Here is an 18,718-nt window from a genome sequence, read left to right on the forward strand (position 1 = left end):
AGGACAGAAGAAGAACTGCAGTGGAGGTCCATGCTTTGGCCCCATTTGGAAGTGGGATGATTTCACACTCTTAAAGCTCCATCCACTTAAATTCATCCACATAAAAGGAGCTCTGCCAGAGTGTACAGAGGACCATCAGGCCAAAAGGGAGGAAGATGAAATAGGAAGTCCATAGCTCTCTGAGAGGTTCCCCTCCTCCCCTCATAACCACCATGGCGAAAGGGAACTTTTAACATCTCCAGCACTTCTCTTATCTGTAGAGTTGTTACTTTTTTTGTATTAACACACAAAAGGCAACAAGGTCCAGGAACCATCTCTTAGCCCTCTGTCCTCAGTCTCAGGCCGTAGCAACTCCTATAGCTATGAGACCTCAGGTTTGTGTCTTCTAGGACTGGGAAAAGATAGACAACTCCAACATAGAGAGCTGCAGTGTGTGGAGAGCTAGTTAACTGAAAGTCTCTTCTCCCAAAACTACACTCCAACTTTCTGGTGCAAAGATTTTTTCCCTGTTTGGCTTTGCACAGTAGACCAACCTTTCCTTAGGATAGTTATTCTTACTGAAGCCTTCTGAGGTGCACATTTTTGGCTAGACACAGTCCTTAAACAGACATTTTAACAAGTAGAGTACTTATTTATGATAAAGGCTATCCATTCAAAACCTGTGATATTGTTCAATAATATTACACTGGCAAGATCCCCTCTGTAGTACTATGGGGAGTTAACAAAAGGAAGGATATTACTGTCTTGACAAAATAAAGCAAAAATAAAGAAATGCCACATAATCTAGATTCTTTTCTTCTTTTTTTTTTTAATAAGAGGAAGTTAAAGGAAACAATGTCATGGATGTAATTTCAAGCAGTGAATGCTGAGATGCCAAGCAAGAATTCAAGAGCAGTAATCACTGATTTTTTGACCTAAAATGTCTCTATCCAATCATGCCTGGATTTTCAGTGATCATTGTTATTAAACCATTCTACATGTAATATTTTATGAATAACTAAGGAGATGACTAGTATGTTCATATTATATGTTATAGAAAAGAAAATGACTTTTTAATAAGTACAAGAAGACTAGGTCTGTACCATGAATATGTAAAAGACTCCTGTCGAAGGTATCTTTAGGAGGACAAATATTCTTGCATCTTTCATGAATCTTCTCTCTCTGTAAAAGAGAAATGAAATTAAAGAAATATTCTGCCACTAATACAATAATGAAAAAATCTTTTTTCTTTTAAAGAGAATATTCAGAACATTTTCAATATAAGATACTAGATAAGATTACACCAAATAATTCTGACAACTTCACAACTAATTTTTAAGAGACATGAGTGAAAGTGAAAGGTGCCAGAATGACAATTCTGGAGGTTGAATTCCTTGGTTTTTTATTTGGTTGGTATGTTATTTCTTCATTGATTTCACATCACGGAAAGGGAGACAATGAAACTATTGAAGACCTATGATCTAAAATCTCCTCCCCACAAAATGAAATAATATCATCCACTGATTGCACTAACACACTTAGAGCCATTATTTATTTGTAGTCTAATCTGCAAGTTATCCAGTATTAAAATAAAAACATCCTTTTACTAACCTTCCCCTAAATTGTAACGCATACAAATTCCTTCCCCACCTTACTTACATGCACCACAGTGAAACCTTACACCTCATTTAGCTAAGCTAAATTTCTATTTTTACTTATAAAGCTTAAACATGGGTGCCACATCTTATAAGACTCTTCTATTTTATCTTCTTCTTCAGACATGATTTTTTCATAGCAGGCTGATGCTGCAAAATCCACCAGAAATTCTTTCACAGGCAATTTGTGCCTCTCCTTCCAATACCCTGTTTATTTTCATAATCAAATAGTTACATTTCAATTTTAAGGCAAGAACTTCTTTAATTTTTTTTAATATTGGCTATACAAATATATGGCTATAAAAACAATTCTTCCCCCATATTTTACAAGCACAAATGCCATTTTGGTGCAGAACAGTTAAAACTTCTTGCACTCCCAAAATAAAGTATTTAAAGTTGCATGACACTGAAAAATTTCAATATTTGTTATTGGCTCCTAAACCAAGTTTATTTAGTATGTTTTGTTCAGAATTTGCACAGTGACTGCTGCATTGGGGTCTTGGAACATGACTAGAGCTCCTGGGTGCTAGAACAATACAAATAATAATCATATAGATTGTTTTAAACCTGCACCTGCAATAATTCCCTCTCTCTTGTAATTTTGTAGCTTGTACCCAAATACATGTTATTTGTAGAGGAAGAGATGGCTAAAAAAAACCTGAAAAACATGAATACAGAATAATTCACTTACCATGAATACATAAATTAAACAAGGAAATTATATATAGATGGCAGTATTTAAAAAATATGTTTAAAATGTTCATTAATCAGAGCTGAGCAATTGTATTTCAAAGCTGCCATTTTGGGGCCCAATCCTGTAAATGGAACCAAGCATAGTGCTCTCTACCATAAGTAGTTCTATTGACTTCAGTGGAACTGACCACAGAGAAAGCACAATACTCAGCAAGTCCTTACTGACAATTCAACAGCAGCCAAAAGTTAAAGGAAACTACAGCCCCCCCCCCCCCCCCCCCAAAAAAACAGGTGAACTAAAAAAAAAAAAAAAAAAAACCCAGAGAACATAGCAGATTTCCACATCTTCTTTTAGGCTGTGTTTTTTTGTTTTGTTTTGTTTTTTTTAACTTAAAAACAGCCCGACTTTCATCCAGATGACACAAGTGTTTCCTACTTCTTTATTTTATATTTAAGCATTTTGTACACGGGGCATTTTAAAGATTCTTAGCAGCAATTTAGTCATGTTTTACATTTGATCAGGTCACTGGAATTTTTGTGTTTGTTGGTTTTGCATTGTACAGTGTAACTACTGAATAATCCTTTAAGAATAATTAATGGTGTTTTTAATAAACTAAGGGAAATAATGAAGATGAACAGCAATTATAAGGTCTGTACATTTAAAACAAGAGTATAGCACTCAGGAACTCAAAATAATGACACAACGGGGAGAGAGAATTTAGATACTGATTTTCATGCGAAGAATGGTGAATTTACAGCACATCATACCAAGATCAAGAGAAGAGTCAACTAGCATAGAACTAGACAGGTAGTTATTAGATAACAATATGATGGAATATTAATGGGAACAGTCAGTGGTGTCAGACTCAAAGGGCTCTGAAGTTTCTTTTTTAGTCTTTAATGCACCAACTTTGGTACTTTACCTGAATGATTTCCTGTTGGTATAATGCAAAATCTTCCTTGCTGATCTGTGGGAGGTAGGATGACGGTGTGACTTCAGTGTCCACAAAGTCCTGTCCCCATGTTTTTGTAAAGAAATCAGATTCCCTTTTTGCTAACCTAGGATCATTTAGCGCCGCTGGGAGATTTACTTTGGAATGATAAATTGTCCATCTGTGCTGATCTGCAACTAGAGATGGGCTGTCATCTAAACTATTAGGATCACCTGTGAGCACAAAAAGATAAGACAATCCATTAAAATGAAAATTGAAAGCACTTTTTTCATAGTAAACAATGTAGTTCTTGAAGCAAAACACAAATTTCAAAATTTTATTTATGTAAAGCATCAGAATTATCTACAGAAAGGATTGCATACCAAGACACACAACCCCTTTCCAGAACAATCTAACAAGCTCACATTTTTGTGTTTAGATTGCACAAGCCATGTTTTAAACATGCAGTTATAAGTACATTCCTTCAATATCTTCACACAGATACCATTAATTCTTCTGGCACCCTTTGAAAGACAAAACTCTAACTCTTAAACAAATCTTTAATATACTAAATTGAAGAACTACTGCATCCACCAACCTAGAACTACAATCAAGGTTCTCACATGTTACTTTAGGGAATTCTCAAAAGCCCACTATTTCCCCCACTTTATGCCTCCTACCCTCATTCCGTATGACCGCTATCATTCCAGCCAAGAAGTGGCCTTCTGAGAGGGTCAGTTAGACATCATGATCTCTTGCTCCCCAGGTCAGAAGGACTGGAGAGTCACAGAAGCAATGCAGTTAGCCCTGCAGGGAGAGAATTGCCTGTGTCTCACAACTGTGGCTAATCTTTCACAGGCTCTGAAAGAAGTCTCATCCTCTTCTTCGTAATAAGGATGGTGACTTCACTGTGAGGTAGAGCGATAAAAAGGGTGGAAATGGGAAGATTTTCAGTGCTCCAAACAGAAAATGAGGTGCTTTTGGCGTGGTGTAAGTAGAATCCCACTTTACCTATTAATATATTTTATTTCATGGTAATATCCAGAAAACAAGAGAACTTGGTTGACCATTTTCAGGTTAATTTTCAGGCCACTGACTGTAACAGTATATTCATCTGCCTTATAAGCAAAAACTACTGTACCTGTAGGTTCCTTGGGACATACATCAGGCAGTGATTGCACAGGTCGAAAGTGTTTAGCAGAATCCATTTCCTTTTTAAAGAAGGCATCTCTGCTGTTTGACTGAGGCACTGGTGAAGAACTGTGGCTTGATGCCATTGCATAAAATCACCACTTGATAGAAGCTAAGTAAGAAAAAGTAAACACAAAGTCTTTAATGCAGTTCTGATTACAGACTGTACCATAACAATGGCATTTATTTAACAACTCACCTACATAAAACTAAACAGTTTAAAACAATACAAGTTATCTTTCAACCACAGTATGAAAAATATATTACCTTTTAAACACAAAAATAAAAGGCAGAATGTAACTTTATGCCCCATTTCCTTCCATACCAACAGAAAGTGTTAATTTTTATATACTCACATACACAAGCACTAATATTGTACACAAAAATGCCCATGCACATTATATCTTTCTGTTTCCATAATTATTCAAGCATTATCATACAAATATTTCCTCTCAGAAATGGCATGTCAAATTTTAGAAGTTTGTGACATACCAGTGTATCATAGGGAATTTTGTATATACTCTCACATGCTTGTTCTTCCCTGGTCACATTTCTAACATAGGTATGTTTCTTCCTTTCTTCACCAGCTCCTCACCAGATGCTAGTATTTACTACTGTTACGGCTTTGTCACTAATGAAACTGGTTCATGAACCAGAATGCTGAGAAAAAAACAACATTTTAGCACTTCTAGAAAAATAAACATCATGCACTCAGTGGTAAAAATCAAGCCTCCAAAAGGAACACACCAACTACTGAGTATTAGGAGCTCCAGCAATACAATTGTGGCTAATGTCTGCATTAGCAGTGTCCCCTGAGAGATCTCATGTTACATGAATATACATCTGCTGTATCTGTATTAATGCTGTGTATTAACCGAAGCCCTTCTTAAAATTATACATGCAATGAAAATTTTTGCTCTTGAAATCAAGCCTTTTGTGAATCACTGTTTCCCTTTTTCTGATAATTTATTTACAACAATAAATTAGGATGCGAACAAAACAAAGTATTGCCTCTTAAAATACTTTCTAAAATACAAAGTTCAATTACCTAAACCGGAGTGGAATAAATGTTAACTGCATTTAACAAGTACAAGATTTAAAATAAAATGTAAGGAGAACATTTTAACTCGAAAGACACACATTTCAAATGTTTGTTTTCAAAACCAAACTTTGTTTATTTCTTACGATTATTTTTATTATTAATAATTGTCAAATATTCACATTGCCTTTGTGCCCTTATTCCAGTCTTACAAAATCTTAGAACAGAACAAAAAGGGAACACTAAAACATCAGTGCAGCAAAGAACTTTCCTATCATTGAGTTGATTTCAACAAGAATCACAGGCAGAGGTCTTCTAAATGGCTTGCAATATGATGCTGTCCTAAATTATTCATAGGTAATAGCTATTCTAGTAGTCATAATTTAGAACTAATAGATAACTAACTTCAATGTGCTGCCACGTTTGTAAAGGCACAACCTACCTATGAAACAGAAAACACTCATGCTACAAAACTGTGATTTTACAAAATAGATGTTAAAATCTGCCAAATAAGAACAGATTAAGGAACTTTGAAAAAGAAAAGCAGTTATTTGTTGTCCTGAATCCTTTCCAAGTCACAAAAGAGATTACAACAAGTTAATAAATGGATGAGAATACTTATTAGCACCTCACCTCCCAAGTATGTTGCTCTAGTTGACCACAGAGTTACTGTGATTTACTGGTTTACCTACACAACAGCCTTTACTGTACTAGCATACTAAGCACTTTATAAATATTTCTTAAAGTATGCAGTGATGCATACATCTTCCAATTTAAACCTCATGGAAAACTAAACTTAAATTTAACATGAAACAAAAGCAAGTAAATCAAGAGAGTGGAGGACTGCCTCTACAGACTATTTTAACTTATTCCATTGTGTGGGAATTGTGCAATACAAACTGAAAAATGCCCAGTCTCCTGGGCCTCCTAGTTACAAGAGAATATGTGCTACAATAACTACATGCAATTGTGCAAATTAATGACAATAATATTTTGGATGTTCTGCAATTAAGTACTGGATTAGAGTAATAATATTTCTAAGAAAAGTTAATTTAATCGCATTTTGGCTGATAATGTGTATAACCAAGCTTCAACATGACAAATTTTTAAATGGATTAGACATGCCATAAGATATAGATTTAGAAGGGGAATAAAAATGCAACTAACTCTTCCAGCAGTCCGAGGTCATTTTAAAAAGGGCAACTGCTGTATTGATGCAATGGCAGAAGTATAAAAAGAGAAGCACAACTGCAGTTCGCTTTTTAACCATAAAAGAAAATCAGAATTCACTAAACTGGGTCCTATAGTGCCAACAAGCTGAAGTGTACAATTCACAGACAGATTCCTGTGACGGGACAAAGACATACACTGGCAGTTTACAAGCTGCTCTGCTGCTTTTTGGTTAACAGAGTATCTGTAGTTCATTTAAGGTTAGATTCTTGGCACAATTCTCACATATTATATATAGGACTTGAAAAATCCACTCACCCTGGACAGAATCTGAGCTTTCATTTAAAAAAATAAGTTCCTAGCCCTTCCGGCAGCCAAAAATAACTTTCCAAATGTGAACTAGTGTAAACTGTCTCAGTGTTCTCTTTCCAAGCCTGAAGAGACACAGCTCCAGTGCCCGTTACTACTCACAGCACTAAGCAGCAATAGCGTGAAAACAGCAAGACTCTGATCAGTATTACTATTGCTGTTTGGAGGTCCATGAACAGCAATGGAACTGTCAACAACTGTTAGTTTCATGCTGCTGTACCAGTTTACCAAAGCTATTAGCAGAAAAGGTAAGCACTGGAGATATTCATTGGAGCAGTAGTTATCAACCTTTTTTCATTTGCAGGCCCCTATAAAATTTTGAATAGATGTGTGGAACCCTTTGGAAATTCAACCTGTGGTCCACAGACCCCTACCATAGAAATCTTAGACTGAAAACTGACTGAACAAAATTCAACTATAAATGTTGTACGTGCTCAGCACAGCATTTGATGCAGCATGAGAAAGGGCACTAAACTGTGGACTTCTATGGTAACAACAACATGTCCAGATTTTGACCTGTAGGTGAGAGCATTCACATACTTTTGATTCATCAAAAAAAAATGGAATGTCTTTTCTGGGATCTGAACCTTTATTTTCATAGTCTCCTTTCGGGGACCCCATAAACATAGTCTGCAGACCTCAGGCATCCAGGGACCACAGGTTGAAAACCACTGCATTAGAGAACGGGACCCAAAAAGACAAAGGCAAGAGGAAAGGTAGAAAATAGACCTCTCCTTCCTCCTTGCAGCAGCCAAGAAGAACTGGAGGAGGAGGGAGAGAGAAAGAAAGCTCTGTCTTCTCCTAGAAACTTGGGAAAGTTAGGGTGAGGTTTAGCTACAAATATGTAAGGACATCTACTAGCCAGAGACAGAAACAAAAGAGAGTCTCTAAACAGAGTCCAGGGACAGCACCCTGGAAGAAATTCCAGAGTCTTCCTGTTTCCTACCTGCCGATGGCAAGGAGCTGAGCTTCCCACAGGATGTCCCGTGACCTCACTTGTGGCCCCCCCGATCTATTGCTGTGCTGGCAGATTTAGCTATCTAGCTAGTGTCTAAATTTGTCACTGCATTATCATACAAAGTTTGGTTAGCATAACATCTTTCTAATTTCATAATAGGAAAACTATTATAGATGGCATGTGTAGCAACACTTCCCACTACAACTCTTTCTTTTCAGTTACTTGTAACAGACTAACTCTTTGCCTGAACGTCTGCATGCTCTAAGTTTTAGCAAAAATGGTTAAGCTGTTTGGGAGAATGAGGTTATGGAAAAATCAATAGCTTTGCCAAAGTGAAAATTGTTTCCGACCATTTCTTTGAATAGTTTTAACACTCTTGGATTTGAGAATCAGAAGTTCAAGTCTGGCAGGGAATTAGTGAGACGGCATTTTGGGTCCAATCCAGATCAGCAAGGGGTTGTATTGTCACTTGCCTGGCAATCCTGGTGACTCTCAACTCTTTGCTGGTACAGCTCCCACATTGGGACGCTCACTGCCAGCCTACCAGCATGCAGGTCTGAGTGTCTAAGTTCTATCTAGACAGCCCTGGTTCAGCAGCTCTGACCCCAGCAGCCTGTCTCTGGTCCCACAGTCCCACTCTGGCTTCCACCAGCTTAGGTTACAACTTGCAGGGTAAGCCCAACACACTTCCAGTCCTGAATTTTCTCCAAACCGTGTATTCTGTAATGTCCAGCCCTCTCCTGGACAGTTCAGAGAAATGATCAGGTTCCCTTGTTCCTCTAAAGACACAAAACCCATTAGCTTATTAACTTAATTGGGGTGAATATATCCTTCCCTTTAAAGACGGCAGTGAGTGGGTTTATAGTAAAAATTTTAAAAAATTATTAACAATATATATGTAGGCTTAACTGAATTCAAGTATAAGGAATAAAGATAGAGTTACAAACAAAACAAAACAAAACATGCTTCTAAAAGTCTAAAATTTAATCTAGTCAAGCACAGGCTTTGTTCAAGGTATTTTTTTATTGCCTATATGCAGTTCCCAGAGACTTCAAATACCACCCCCAGGATATGTCTATACTGACAGCAGCACAGTTGGCGGAGCTGGCTCAATTCACCAGGATCAATTGAGCAGAAGTGGAGACCCACTCAATCAAGCCAGAAGTCAACACTGCAAACCCCACCCCTCCAAGAAGAGTAACACTGCATCAACGGGAAGGCATTTCCTGTCGGCACAGTGAAGTGAAGTAAGTAGAAGGTAGGAAGTTGACGGGAAGTCTACGTAGCTTGCGTAACTCCCGTCGACTGCTGCCGAATTTCGCAGCGAGGGAAGACATAGTCTCAGCTTATAAGAGTTCTGTTCTCTTGTGTCTGCCTAGTGATGGATGCCAAAGATGGCTTCTGTCTTTGCTTATATCTTCCAAAGTTCAATGACCTTGCTATAAGAGGCAGGATGGCCTCATGCTGTTTTTCTTTTCCTGTGGGCTTCCCAGCTCCCTGTATGTAAAAGAAGCTTGCATTGTTTTCATTCCACCATGCTTAATTTACATAGGAGAAAGGTAAATAGCTGCTTTTCTCCTGTCTGGGAGGGAACTTGTTTCTCCTTATTTTGCCAGAGTCTTTAAAACATAGTATCATTAAGTATCCATATTTCCTCATATAGTGTTGATACCTACTTTTCACAGTGATATCACTCACCAGTATGTTATTAGTATTCAGAAAAGACCTCACTCTTATAATACAATCAGTTGATTCAATTGCTTACCACTTGAGCTTCAGACCCCGTCTTAATAGGCCAGTAAACCCTTTTGAAATGGATTCTTCTGAAGATTACCCTTCAAATTAACGTTTACTCAAGCTGTCAGGAGAATGAGATGGAGTCTAGTGCTGAAGGACGCTCCATGCTCTTTCTTCTCCCATTGGTGTTTGCTGAAATGCAAATTGTTGTTTCCTGCCATCCTCTCCCCATGCTGTCTTGATGGCCCTGTTTACTGCTGATATGTAAATTTAGGATAGAGCTGTTTAACAACTCCACCTGACATGCCTGGTTTAAACACTTTAGTCATAATTCTAGCATGTATCCATAACTCCTAATAGCCACTGCATACATCCATCACACAAGAATATTAATGATCAGTGAGTTATTAGTTTTCAAATGATACCACACAAGGCATATTTTGTACAAAGATTGTTACAATAGTGTGTAGGGTGTGAATACAGGGGTGCTTAGTGTCACACTTAGTCCTGGAGTCAGAGAAGTGCCCTTACTGTTCCCAGGAAAATCCATCCAGATGTGATGGGTATATCAACTGCACTGTGCACACTCCCAAGCTTTGTGGAGGTGCCTGTACCAGCCTCCCCACTCTAGAAGCCAGGAGATTGAAATCTCACTTCTTTTGCTAACTGGTTTCAATATTTGTGTGCACTTCACATCCCGTAACAGTGACCTAAGTCTCACAGGCCTACACTAAGGGTGTAGAGTTAACCCAGGTGATCAGCACTTGGGCTAGCCTAGCTTGAGTGTGAGCAGCCACACTGCAAAGTCATACCCAAGTCACTGAGTCCTCACTGATGCTACACTCACCCATGTATGCTAGGATTTCTGGTGGTATACCCCATGGTTCTTTGTGTTGTAGTAAGCTGAGCCACTCAGACTTTGCCAGTGAATTGTGGGAGAACTTGTCTGTCCTTCTGGGCACATGGGGGAATGGGGTAGAGGTAGGGGAATCATGGGAAGGCACTGGGGGACTATCAGCACTCGAGTGACTTATCCTGTGTCCTCATTGCAAGGTGGGCAGCTTACCAGCCAAGTGAAAGTGGCACCTAAACTCTAGCCTAGACCATCAGCTAGCTCAGTTTTAAAGCACCACCAAACTAAGGTGAGAGGCTCATGTGTGTGGATGGAAGGGGGATTAGGGATAACACTCAAGAAAGAGCCTGAGTTAACTCTGCAGTGAAGACATACCCTAAAAAGCAGGCAAATATCATTTCCCCCCCCCCCTTTTTTTTTTTTTTTTTTTTTTTTTTATACAAACGAAGCAAGAGATGTGATGCCTACACTATGGGCACTACAGCAGCACAGCTGTGGTACTGTAGCCTTTGCTGTAGGAATTTCACCTCCCCAAAGGACGGCAGCTAGGTCAACGGAAGCATTCGTTCTTCAACCCAAATGCATCTGCATAGGAGGTTACATCAGCACAGCTGTGGCACTCGGAGTGAGAATTTTTCAAACCCCTAAGCGGCGTAGCTATGTTGGCCCAACTTTTAAGTGTAGACCAGACCAGAAAGGGCCCAAGGTCAAAACTGGGAATAGAACCAAGGTTTCTAACACAGTAGTCCCAAATCTCATCCACTTAGCCACTCAGCCTTTCCAAATGAATGCATCAAATCTACGTGCTTGCCTATGCTGTCTGTAATCACTGTTCTAACCAGGAGATCATACATACCTCAAATGGTATACTGGCAATTTTAGAATTAAGCTTCCCTGGAATCAGATGAAGTAATATTCTAATAGTCTAATATTTAACAAATATTCTCTATTTGTTCTAAATATTCTCTATTTTGGATAATTGAAATTCATGCTATGTGCCTTCACTTGGGTAAAAGCAGTGCTGCAATGCAGTGTGATTTGGAGAATCATGCAGAACACTGATATGTCTTTCTGTAAAATACGGACCGGCAGCAGCAGAGGCAGCTCAGTTTAAATACCCCAGTGAATATTATTTTAAAATGACCTTTCTTATGTCTCACGATGAGTGAGTGACACTGTCAACTTGAAATCTAATGAATATAAGAAATGAGTTAGAAACCATACTATCCCAGAGGAAATTAATTTTATGCAGTTGTCGTCAAACACAAAGTAAACAAAAAACAAAAACACTTCTCTCATTTTTCAGTTGAAGTAATTTTAGTAAATAGCAAGTAAAAGGCAAATAAATATGAATTTTAGGCTGATGTCATCCCTTTAAAATGTAAGAGTAGGGCAGGGCAGAAAATGAAAAGACAAAAATTAAAAACTTCACTGTATATTCCGTAGGTACATGTGTGCAGATATATAGTCATACACACAACCACACACAGAGCAGAAGAAACCCACAGGTATTACCAGAAGAATTGTCTGGACATTTTAGTATCCTTATAAGCTACTCCAACTGAAATTTCACAGTTTATGCAGGTGCCACATGAACTGTTAGAACATCTGTAATATACACATTTCCTCTCATCTGCTGCAATTTTAGTTCTCAACAACAAACAGCAATAACTTGAAATCAGGACATGTTTATGTGTTTCTTTCAGGTGCAGAGCCCATAACTAGATAGCTTCTTTAACTCTAGAACATGATACAGTTATGGTACACTGAAATTTGGCTCTTTGATACTTCTGTAATTAATGCCAAGTGGACAAGTTCTGAATACATATAGCTATTTAGGTCATTGTACAGCAAGTTCTTCAAATGTCAGCTCTGATGGAATTATTCAGAAACAAGTAACAAAGCATAAAAATATTATATTAATTTATAAGAACAGACCTCATAGTTAGTAGTCCACACTGCTATAGAAGAGGCCCTGGTTTAATTTCTGGGTAAAATATATTGCTCACTTAACTGATATGGGCTGGTAGTATTACCGAAGTGGTACATTGTCCACTTGGAAAAAGAGCGAGAGAGGAGCATCTCACATTGCTTCACAGAATTACCTGCAGCTGAACAATGAGCAATATTAATGAGCTTTATTAGGAGTTCCATCTAGACCTCAGCTAAAAAAGGAAACTGTAGCATGGGGCATTTTAAGGAGAGAATGAGAAAGTACTCCAAACATGGCAAAAAAGTTACAATATTAAGACTGATTTTCATGGCCTGTTAAGAGCTGTTTGAGGCCCAGAGCTACCCCACACTGGTAAAAATTAGGGCTTCAGAGAGGCAGTCCTAACTTACACTAGAAGAGAGTTCCCCTGAGGAAGGGGAATTCTCCACCAACTATTTTCAGGCATTTTAGGGCCAATTTGTGCTGCTTATGCAATGCAAACTGTCCCTATCAAACTGGGGAATCTGGCCCTAACTTTCTAAAAATAATGGCCAAGTTTTCAAAAGAGTTGTGTACGCGTAACATGTATAGCATGCTCTGTAGCAGTACACCATTATCACACTGCCTCATCAATGGCCTCAACGTATTTATGGGAGAGGTTAGACAGAAAATTATCACTGAAGATGAGTCGGTAGATAACAGAAAACACGCTTTGCATCCAACACTTTGCATCTCTGCTGACCATCAATAAGAAAAACAGTAAGTGCCAATTCTGATGGTAGCTCTTGTGATGTGAACACCTGACCAACAGGAGCTCAAGTGAAAGGATCAATTCTTTTCACATAAACCACTGACCAGCCCTCAGATGGTTTCCATTTTCAAAAAGAATGAATGGATGTACTTATATAAATTTAAAAAGCAGAACAGGAGCTTGTCAGAACAATAAAATTATGACAATGTTTAAAGCAGATTATATCTGTCTTACATCACTGTTTACAATATTCTGTTTCAAAATATATAACCCCCAAAATTTAAAATACTTTCTATAATTAAAAGGGACTCTGTGACACACTTATCTCAGGAGCAGCAGCAACTGCTATACTAAAAAGACTGTATAAGCATTTCCAGTCTTACCCACTGTTTTAAGTTACTCAAAGTTCTGCTAGTCCCAGTTTCCAACCTGAAATGATCTAGACTTGGTCTCTACCTGAAGCTGAATATTTTGGAACATTTGATCAAAAATGGTTCTGCCATTTTTGAGTTGGAGGCACATGCAGAAAAGACTCTTTCCCCATTATAAAAAGAAAATATTGCAACTTTCTTTTAAACAACTCTACAATTGAAAAGGCTAAAATCAGAAAGTTAAAATTTGGCAGGTAAATAGCCCTCATTGAGAATAAGCACCTTTGAATGTTCTGTTGAAAGTTACTTTTGATTTAACTGAATTATGAGCCTGTGAAAAAAATCATACTTGAAATACAGGCAGAACATCTTCTCATCCTGCTGCCCACAATCAATGAATTCTCAGCTCTCTCTCCATGCTACCCTCATTACATTAATTTGCGACTCCTCTATTAATGAATTCTGGGATCACCCAAACAATGAATACTGGGCCTCACTATTTCTTTGCACGTTTCCTCTGGAGCTGCCACCCATGCTAGATATGAAGGAGACCCCTGAACTCTCAGTTCCCCTTCTTCACAATGGACCCCTTACTCCCACGAAGCTTCAACAGGAATAACAGAAGTGGTTTCCACAACAGCACTGTTCCTCTTAAAGGAGAAAGGATGCCTGTGCAGTTCTATTCCCTACCCCTTCCTGCCCTCCTAAAAAAGAGCAAGCAGTGCCGCTGTCGCTCTGTTCCCTGCCTTCCCAACCTCCCCAGGGAAGGAATCAGTGGCTCCCCAGCTCTATGCACACAAGCAAAATTTCACCTGGAACAAGAGGGTTTTTTAAGACCTAGCTGGAGGTGAATGGAAGAGGGATGAGGATATGACTTCATATTTATCAGACACTTACTGCACACAGGATGATACAAGGTAGAGCCTCAGGGGAAAGTGGAGAATTCAGTAGGAAACCCAGCACTCTTCTCAACAGCTGAGAGTGGAATGGAAGAGCCTCAACCTCTCACAGTGAATTACCCCCAAACTTCACCAATGAGGCCACTCTCATATTTCCTATCAGCCACTGACTAGATGACAATAGATGTCTGGTAAATTAGTTAGCTCTAGGCAATCTACATTTTACTCATATACTCACTAAAGGCACCAATCTACTCCCAAAAGCTTTCATGGGAACAGGAACAGGCCCTATGTCTATGTTATAGAACTGCCTCTTGTTAAGATAGTCTTCCTCAGCCATGATATAGGTAGAGAAATAAATAAATAAATGAACATGGTCACCCACATTTAAAGCTCTGAAAGGAGGACAAATAGTGGTGGACGGACACTTAGACAAATACAAAATTCTTTATATTTAAATCTAAAAGTTAATAAATTACAGGATTAGGTTCACTGACATTTAAAACCAGAAAAAAACTACAAAATGCCAACAAGTAGAAAGAAATCCCCATAAGACGCTAACTATAGAAATAAATTCAGAAGTCAAAGGAATAGACAGTAACCCTCCTACACTGTCAACAAAAAACCAACTGTATGAGAACACCACATTATACTATATAAGTATCTCCTATACATAAGAAAGACCTACTATATCAAGGAAACAGTTATTCCCCATCTTCTCATATCACTTTTTTTTTTAAATCCCGTTATTTGCTACATAAGCCATAAGTATTTATAAATCAAATGTATGGCTATCCAGTAGGCCATCAAATCCTTATTGCATTACAGAAAAGCTTTTTTTGCTTCCATTTCCTTACTCAGCATGATTGTCATTAGGAATGGGATTATCTCTAGGAAAACCCATTGAATTTGTCACAAATATAAGCATGTTATTTCTTTACGCAGGTGGCAGTTATTTACAAAATACAAGTCTGATAAATTATGCCACTAACTCTACAGTACCTTAGTGACAATACTCCAAGAATACCTCAAGAAGGCAGACTTCATATCTCTTCCAGTTCCATCATGCAGAAAAAATCTTGTTTTTGTAACTCACGAAAATATTTTGATGACCTAAATGAAGAACTCCATATTAAACTAAGGTAAAGGTTCTGCTAGAAGTGAATAAAACCCAGGAAATTCAAAGTTAAAGTCGAAATTTCCATGCTTAACTCAATCTTGTGGTAAGCACTAGGAGTTCAGAACTGCGATTTCCAGTAGGTGATATTAAAATTTTAACATGGAAATACAAATGCAAGGCACATGCAATGCAAAATGCAAATCTTTGCAACATATACTGGGCAGGGGCATAACCACTCTCAGCCAATCAAGATCAGCATTGAAAAGGCTCCAAAAAGAATCACAGAAAGTCATCTTTCCCCCCACCCCCCCGTCCCAAACACACACACACAATAGAAAGCACTGGGTCAAAACAAGCACGTCAAAAACACTTTGGAAAACATAACTTTTGTAAGATGATAAAGCCAGCCTGTCCCCAGCAGGGATCATGTTGTGCATGGCAGGAGATGGAGGGGAGAAGTGGAGCCAGCCTGTCCTTTGGGACAGTGGCGATGCATGGCAGGTTGGGGGAGAAGGATCGTGCCTGGCCTCTAGGACTTAGGAGGGTGGAGGAGAGAGACTTCTCTTGTCTCTTGCCGTGGAAGGAAGGGGAAAAGAGGGCTGCCCTGTGCCTTGGCACAATACAGCTCCACTAGGGGAAAGGCTAGAGAGACAGTCTGTGCTCTAAAGGAGATGGCATAGGGTCCAGCCTGTGCCCTGAAGGGGGGGGACGGGACATGGGGTCCAGCCTGCGTGCTGGGGGATGGAGGAGGGCGGCATGGAACCCAGCCTGTGCTCGGGGGAGCATGGGGGACAGCGGGTGCCCGGGCGGGTCATGGCACCACAGGCCCCCGGTGTGGGGGCGGGGGGCGGTAGGTCCTGTCCCCAGCGCCAGGGCAGACACAGCCTGTGCCCGAGGGGGCCACGGTGTCCAGCCTGCCCTGCTCTGAGGGAGCGTCCGCGCCGCCGGACCAGGCCGGCTTCCCCGTCGCGCCGCGGGGGCCTGCGGCCGGGCCGGGCCGGGTGCCAGTTCTGTACCTGCGGGATCCCCCGGCGCGGCGCGGGCACCGGCGCGGCCTAGCGCATCCCCGCCGCCTCCGCAGCGACCCGTCGCCGCCGCCGCCGCCACCGTTTGCCCAGGGCCGGCCCAGTCCCCCCCCACCCCGCTCGGCTCAGGGACGGGAGCTGCCGGGCCGGCGGCGGGCAGGCCGCGCTCAGGCGCCGCCTCTCCCCGCAGCCCCGCCGGTGACTGGGAGGAGCCGTCCGCGCTACACGGCGGGCCGAAGCCCCAGCGCCGCCGCTGGCAGGGGGAAGGCCCGGGGGAGCGGGGCTGGCAGTGCCGGGGGCCTGGTGACACAGGAGCCTCCGCCAAATCCTGCGACAGCCGCCTGCCTAGGGGGACCCCCTTCTTCGCCGTGCTGGGAAAGGGCCTGGCCAGACACAAGCGCTGGGTTTTTGCACCCCTTGGGACACCGCATCCCGTGCCCATAAAGACACTTGACCTTCCTGGGCCCAGCCCCAGCTTGAGGACTTGCAATTTTATCAGCACTCCTGCAATACTGGGCGGGTTTCCTCTAAACCCCAGCGCCGGGACTCAAGCGCTTACATGTCAGCTTTCATTATAAAACGAAACCAAACCCAAGTTTCTAGCTGACCTGGCTGCAGAGAAGGACTTGAAAAGAGGATCTGAGAGTACTCTAAAGGCTCAGAAATCCAAAGGCACCTAAAAGAACCATATATATTTAAACTTGTGATTTTTTTTTTTAAGGCCTGACTCATGATTTTTGTATGCAGGTTTGTTATAGCTGTGGTGGTGCCAGCATATTAGAGAGACAAGGTGGGTGAGATAATATCTGGTATTGGACCAACTTTTGTAGGTGAGAGAGACAAGCTTTTGAGTTTACATAGAGCTCTTCTTGACCCTGCTGCACTCTCCCAGGGACATGAAGAAAAGTTCTGTGTAAGCTCGAAAGCTTGTCTCTCTCATCTACAGAAGTTGGTGCAATAAAAGATGTTACTTCACCCACCTTGTCTCCCATTATTTTTGACCTTAGGGTTGGCAATGCTGCCTAACTATGTTTGCATCAGTACATTCTGGGAAAATCTGGGCAGCTGTCCCATACTGCCTCAACCATATCTGCCTCAGCAGATAAATACCTGAAGCAAATGCACACACACACAGGGCTCAGCAATACCTGGGATAGTGTACTCCTGTACTCTGCCACACCTTCCTTAAGATGGCAGGAAGGAGGACTGACCAAGCCAGCTACACAGCTGAGTGCAGCATACTGGTTACAGGAATGCAATCAGGCCAGTTTAGACTGCTTGAAGGGGTGAAATACTTAGATCACATGGTTACAAACCAAGTATTAACCAGCTGGTGTGCAGACATAAACAATGTTTAGAGCCAGTTATGGCTCTGCTTGATTACATTGAAAAGCTATAGTGGGGACAGGGCCTAAGAGAGTTGCCAACTCTTTTAATATTATTGTGTGTCTCAATTATAATTTGTTTAAATGTTAATCTGTAATGTTATGATAGAATTGGGACTTGCTCATAGATTTCACCATTATTAAAATGGCTATTGTATCCCATTTTTTGCAATGAGATTGAAGCCACAGGCTGCCGGTAGCCAAGATGGACATTATTTCTTTACAAGTTTGAAGTATCTACCCCCAGTAAAAATGTGGGTAAATTGGGACAGGTAACACATACATCACAGGTTTTTTTTAAACAGCACATGCGCATATATGTTTATATATATATATAGATATAGATAGATAGATATAAATATATCTAGATATAGATATATGTTTCACTAACACATTAAAAAAATTTTAGCTTGTAAATAAAATAATTAATTGATTGATTTAATATATTTGTTCTTTCAAAAGGAACTGTTGACAAAACCCTCACAAGAAGCTGCCAAAGAACTCAAGTAGTCAGGGTATGAGAGGTAAAATATTGTCATGGATCAGAAAATGGTTAGAAGAGGGGGAAAAAAGAGTAAGAATCAATGGTCAATTTTAATCTGGCAAACATTTATTAGTGTGGCACCACAGGTTTCATAATATGGAACCAGTGTTAATT

At 40.2% G+C, this 18,718-nt stretch overlaps 1 protein-coding gene across 2 annotated transcripts in view; it reads right to left on the reverse strand.

The window, feature by feature from the left end:
- Positions 1 to 16,786, reverse strand: part of VPS54 (VPS54 subunit of GARP complex) — a 60,043-nt gene extending 43,257 nt beyond the window's left edge. The window contains exons 1-5 of one of the 2 annotated variants that reach the window (XM_067565237.1): positions 16,667 to 16,786; positions 15,533 to 15,643; positions 4,401 to 4,562; positions 3,251 to 3,492; positions 1,083 to 1,161 (exon numbers count right to left, since the gene is read on the reverse strand). In XM_067565237.1, the coding sequence (XP_067421338.1) occupies positions 1,083 to 1,161; positions 3,251 to 3,492; positions 4,401 to 4,536 (457 nt within the window). In that variant the 5' untranslated portion in view covers positions 4,537 to 4,562; positions 15,533 to 15,643; positions 16,667 to 16,786. The remainder of the gene's footprint in view (positions 1 to 1,082; positions 1,162 to 3,250; positions 3,493 to 4,400; positions 4,563 to 15,532; positions 15,644 to 16,666) is intronic. The other variant, XM_067565238.1, reaches the window with a different exon arrangement.
- Between the last annotated feature and the right edge of the window lie 1,932 nt (positions 16,787 to 18,718).

Source organism: Emydura macquarii, unplaced genomic scaffold, assembly GCF_026122565.2.
Source record: "Emydura macquarii macquarii isolate MOO-44397 ecotype Brisbane River unplaced genomic scaffold, CSIRO-AGI_Emac_v2 contig_2676, whole genome shotgun sequence".
In the NCBI taxonomy this organism is placed as follows: domain Eukaryota; kingdom Metazoa; phylum Chordata; order Testudines; family Chelidae; genus Emydura; species Emydura macquarii.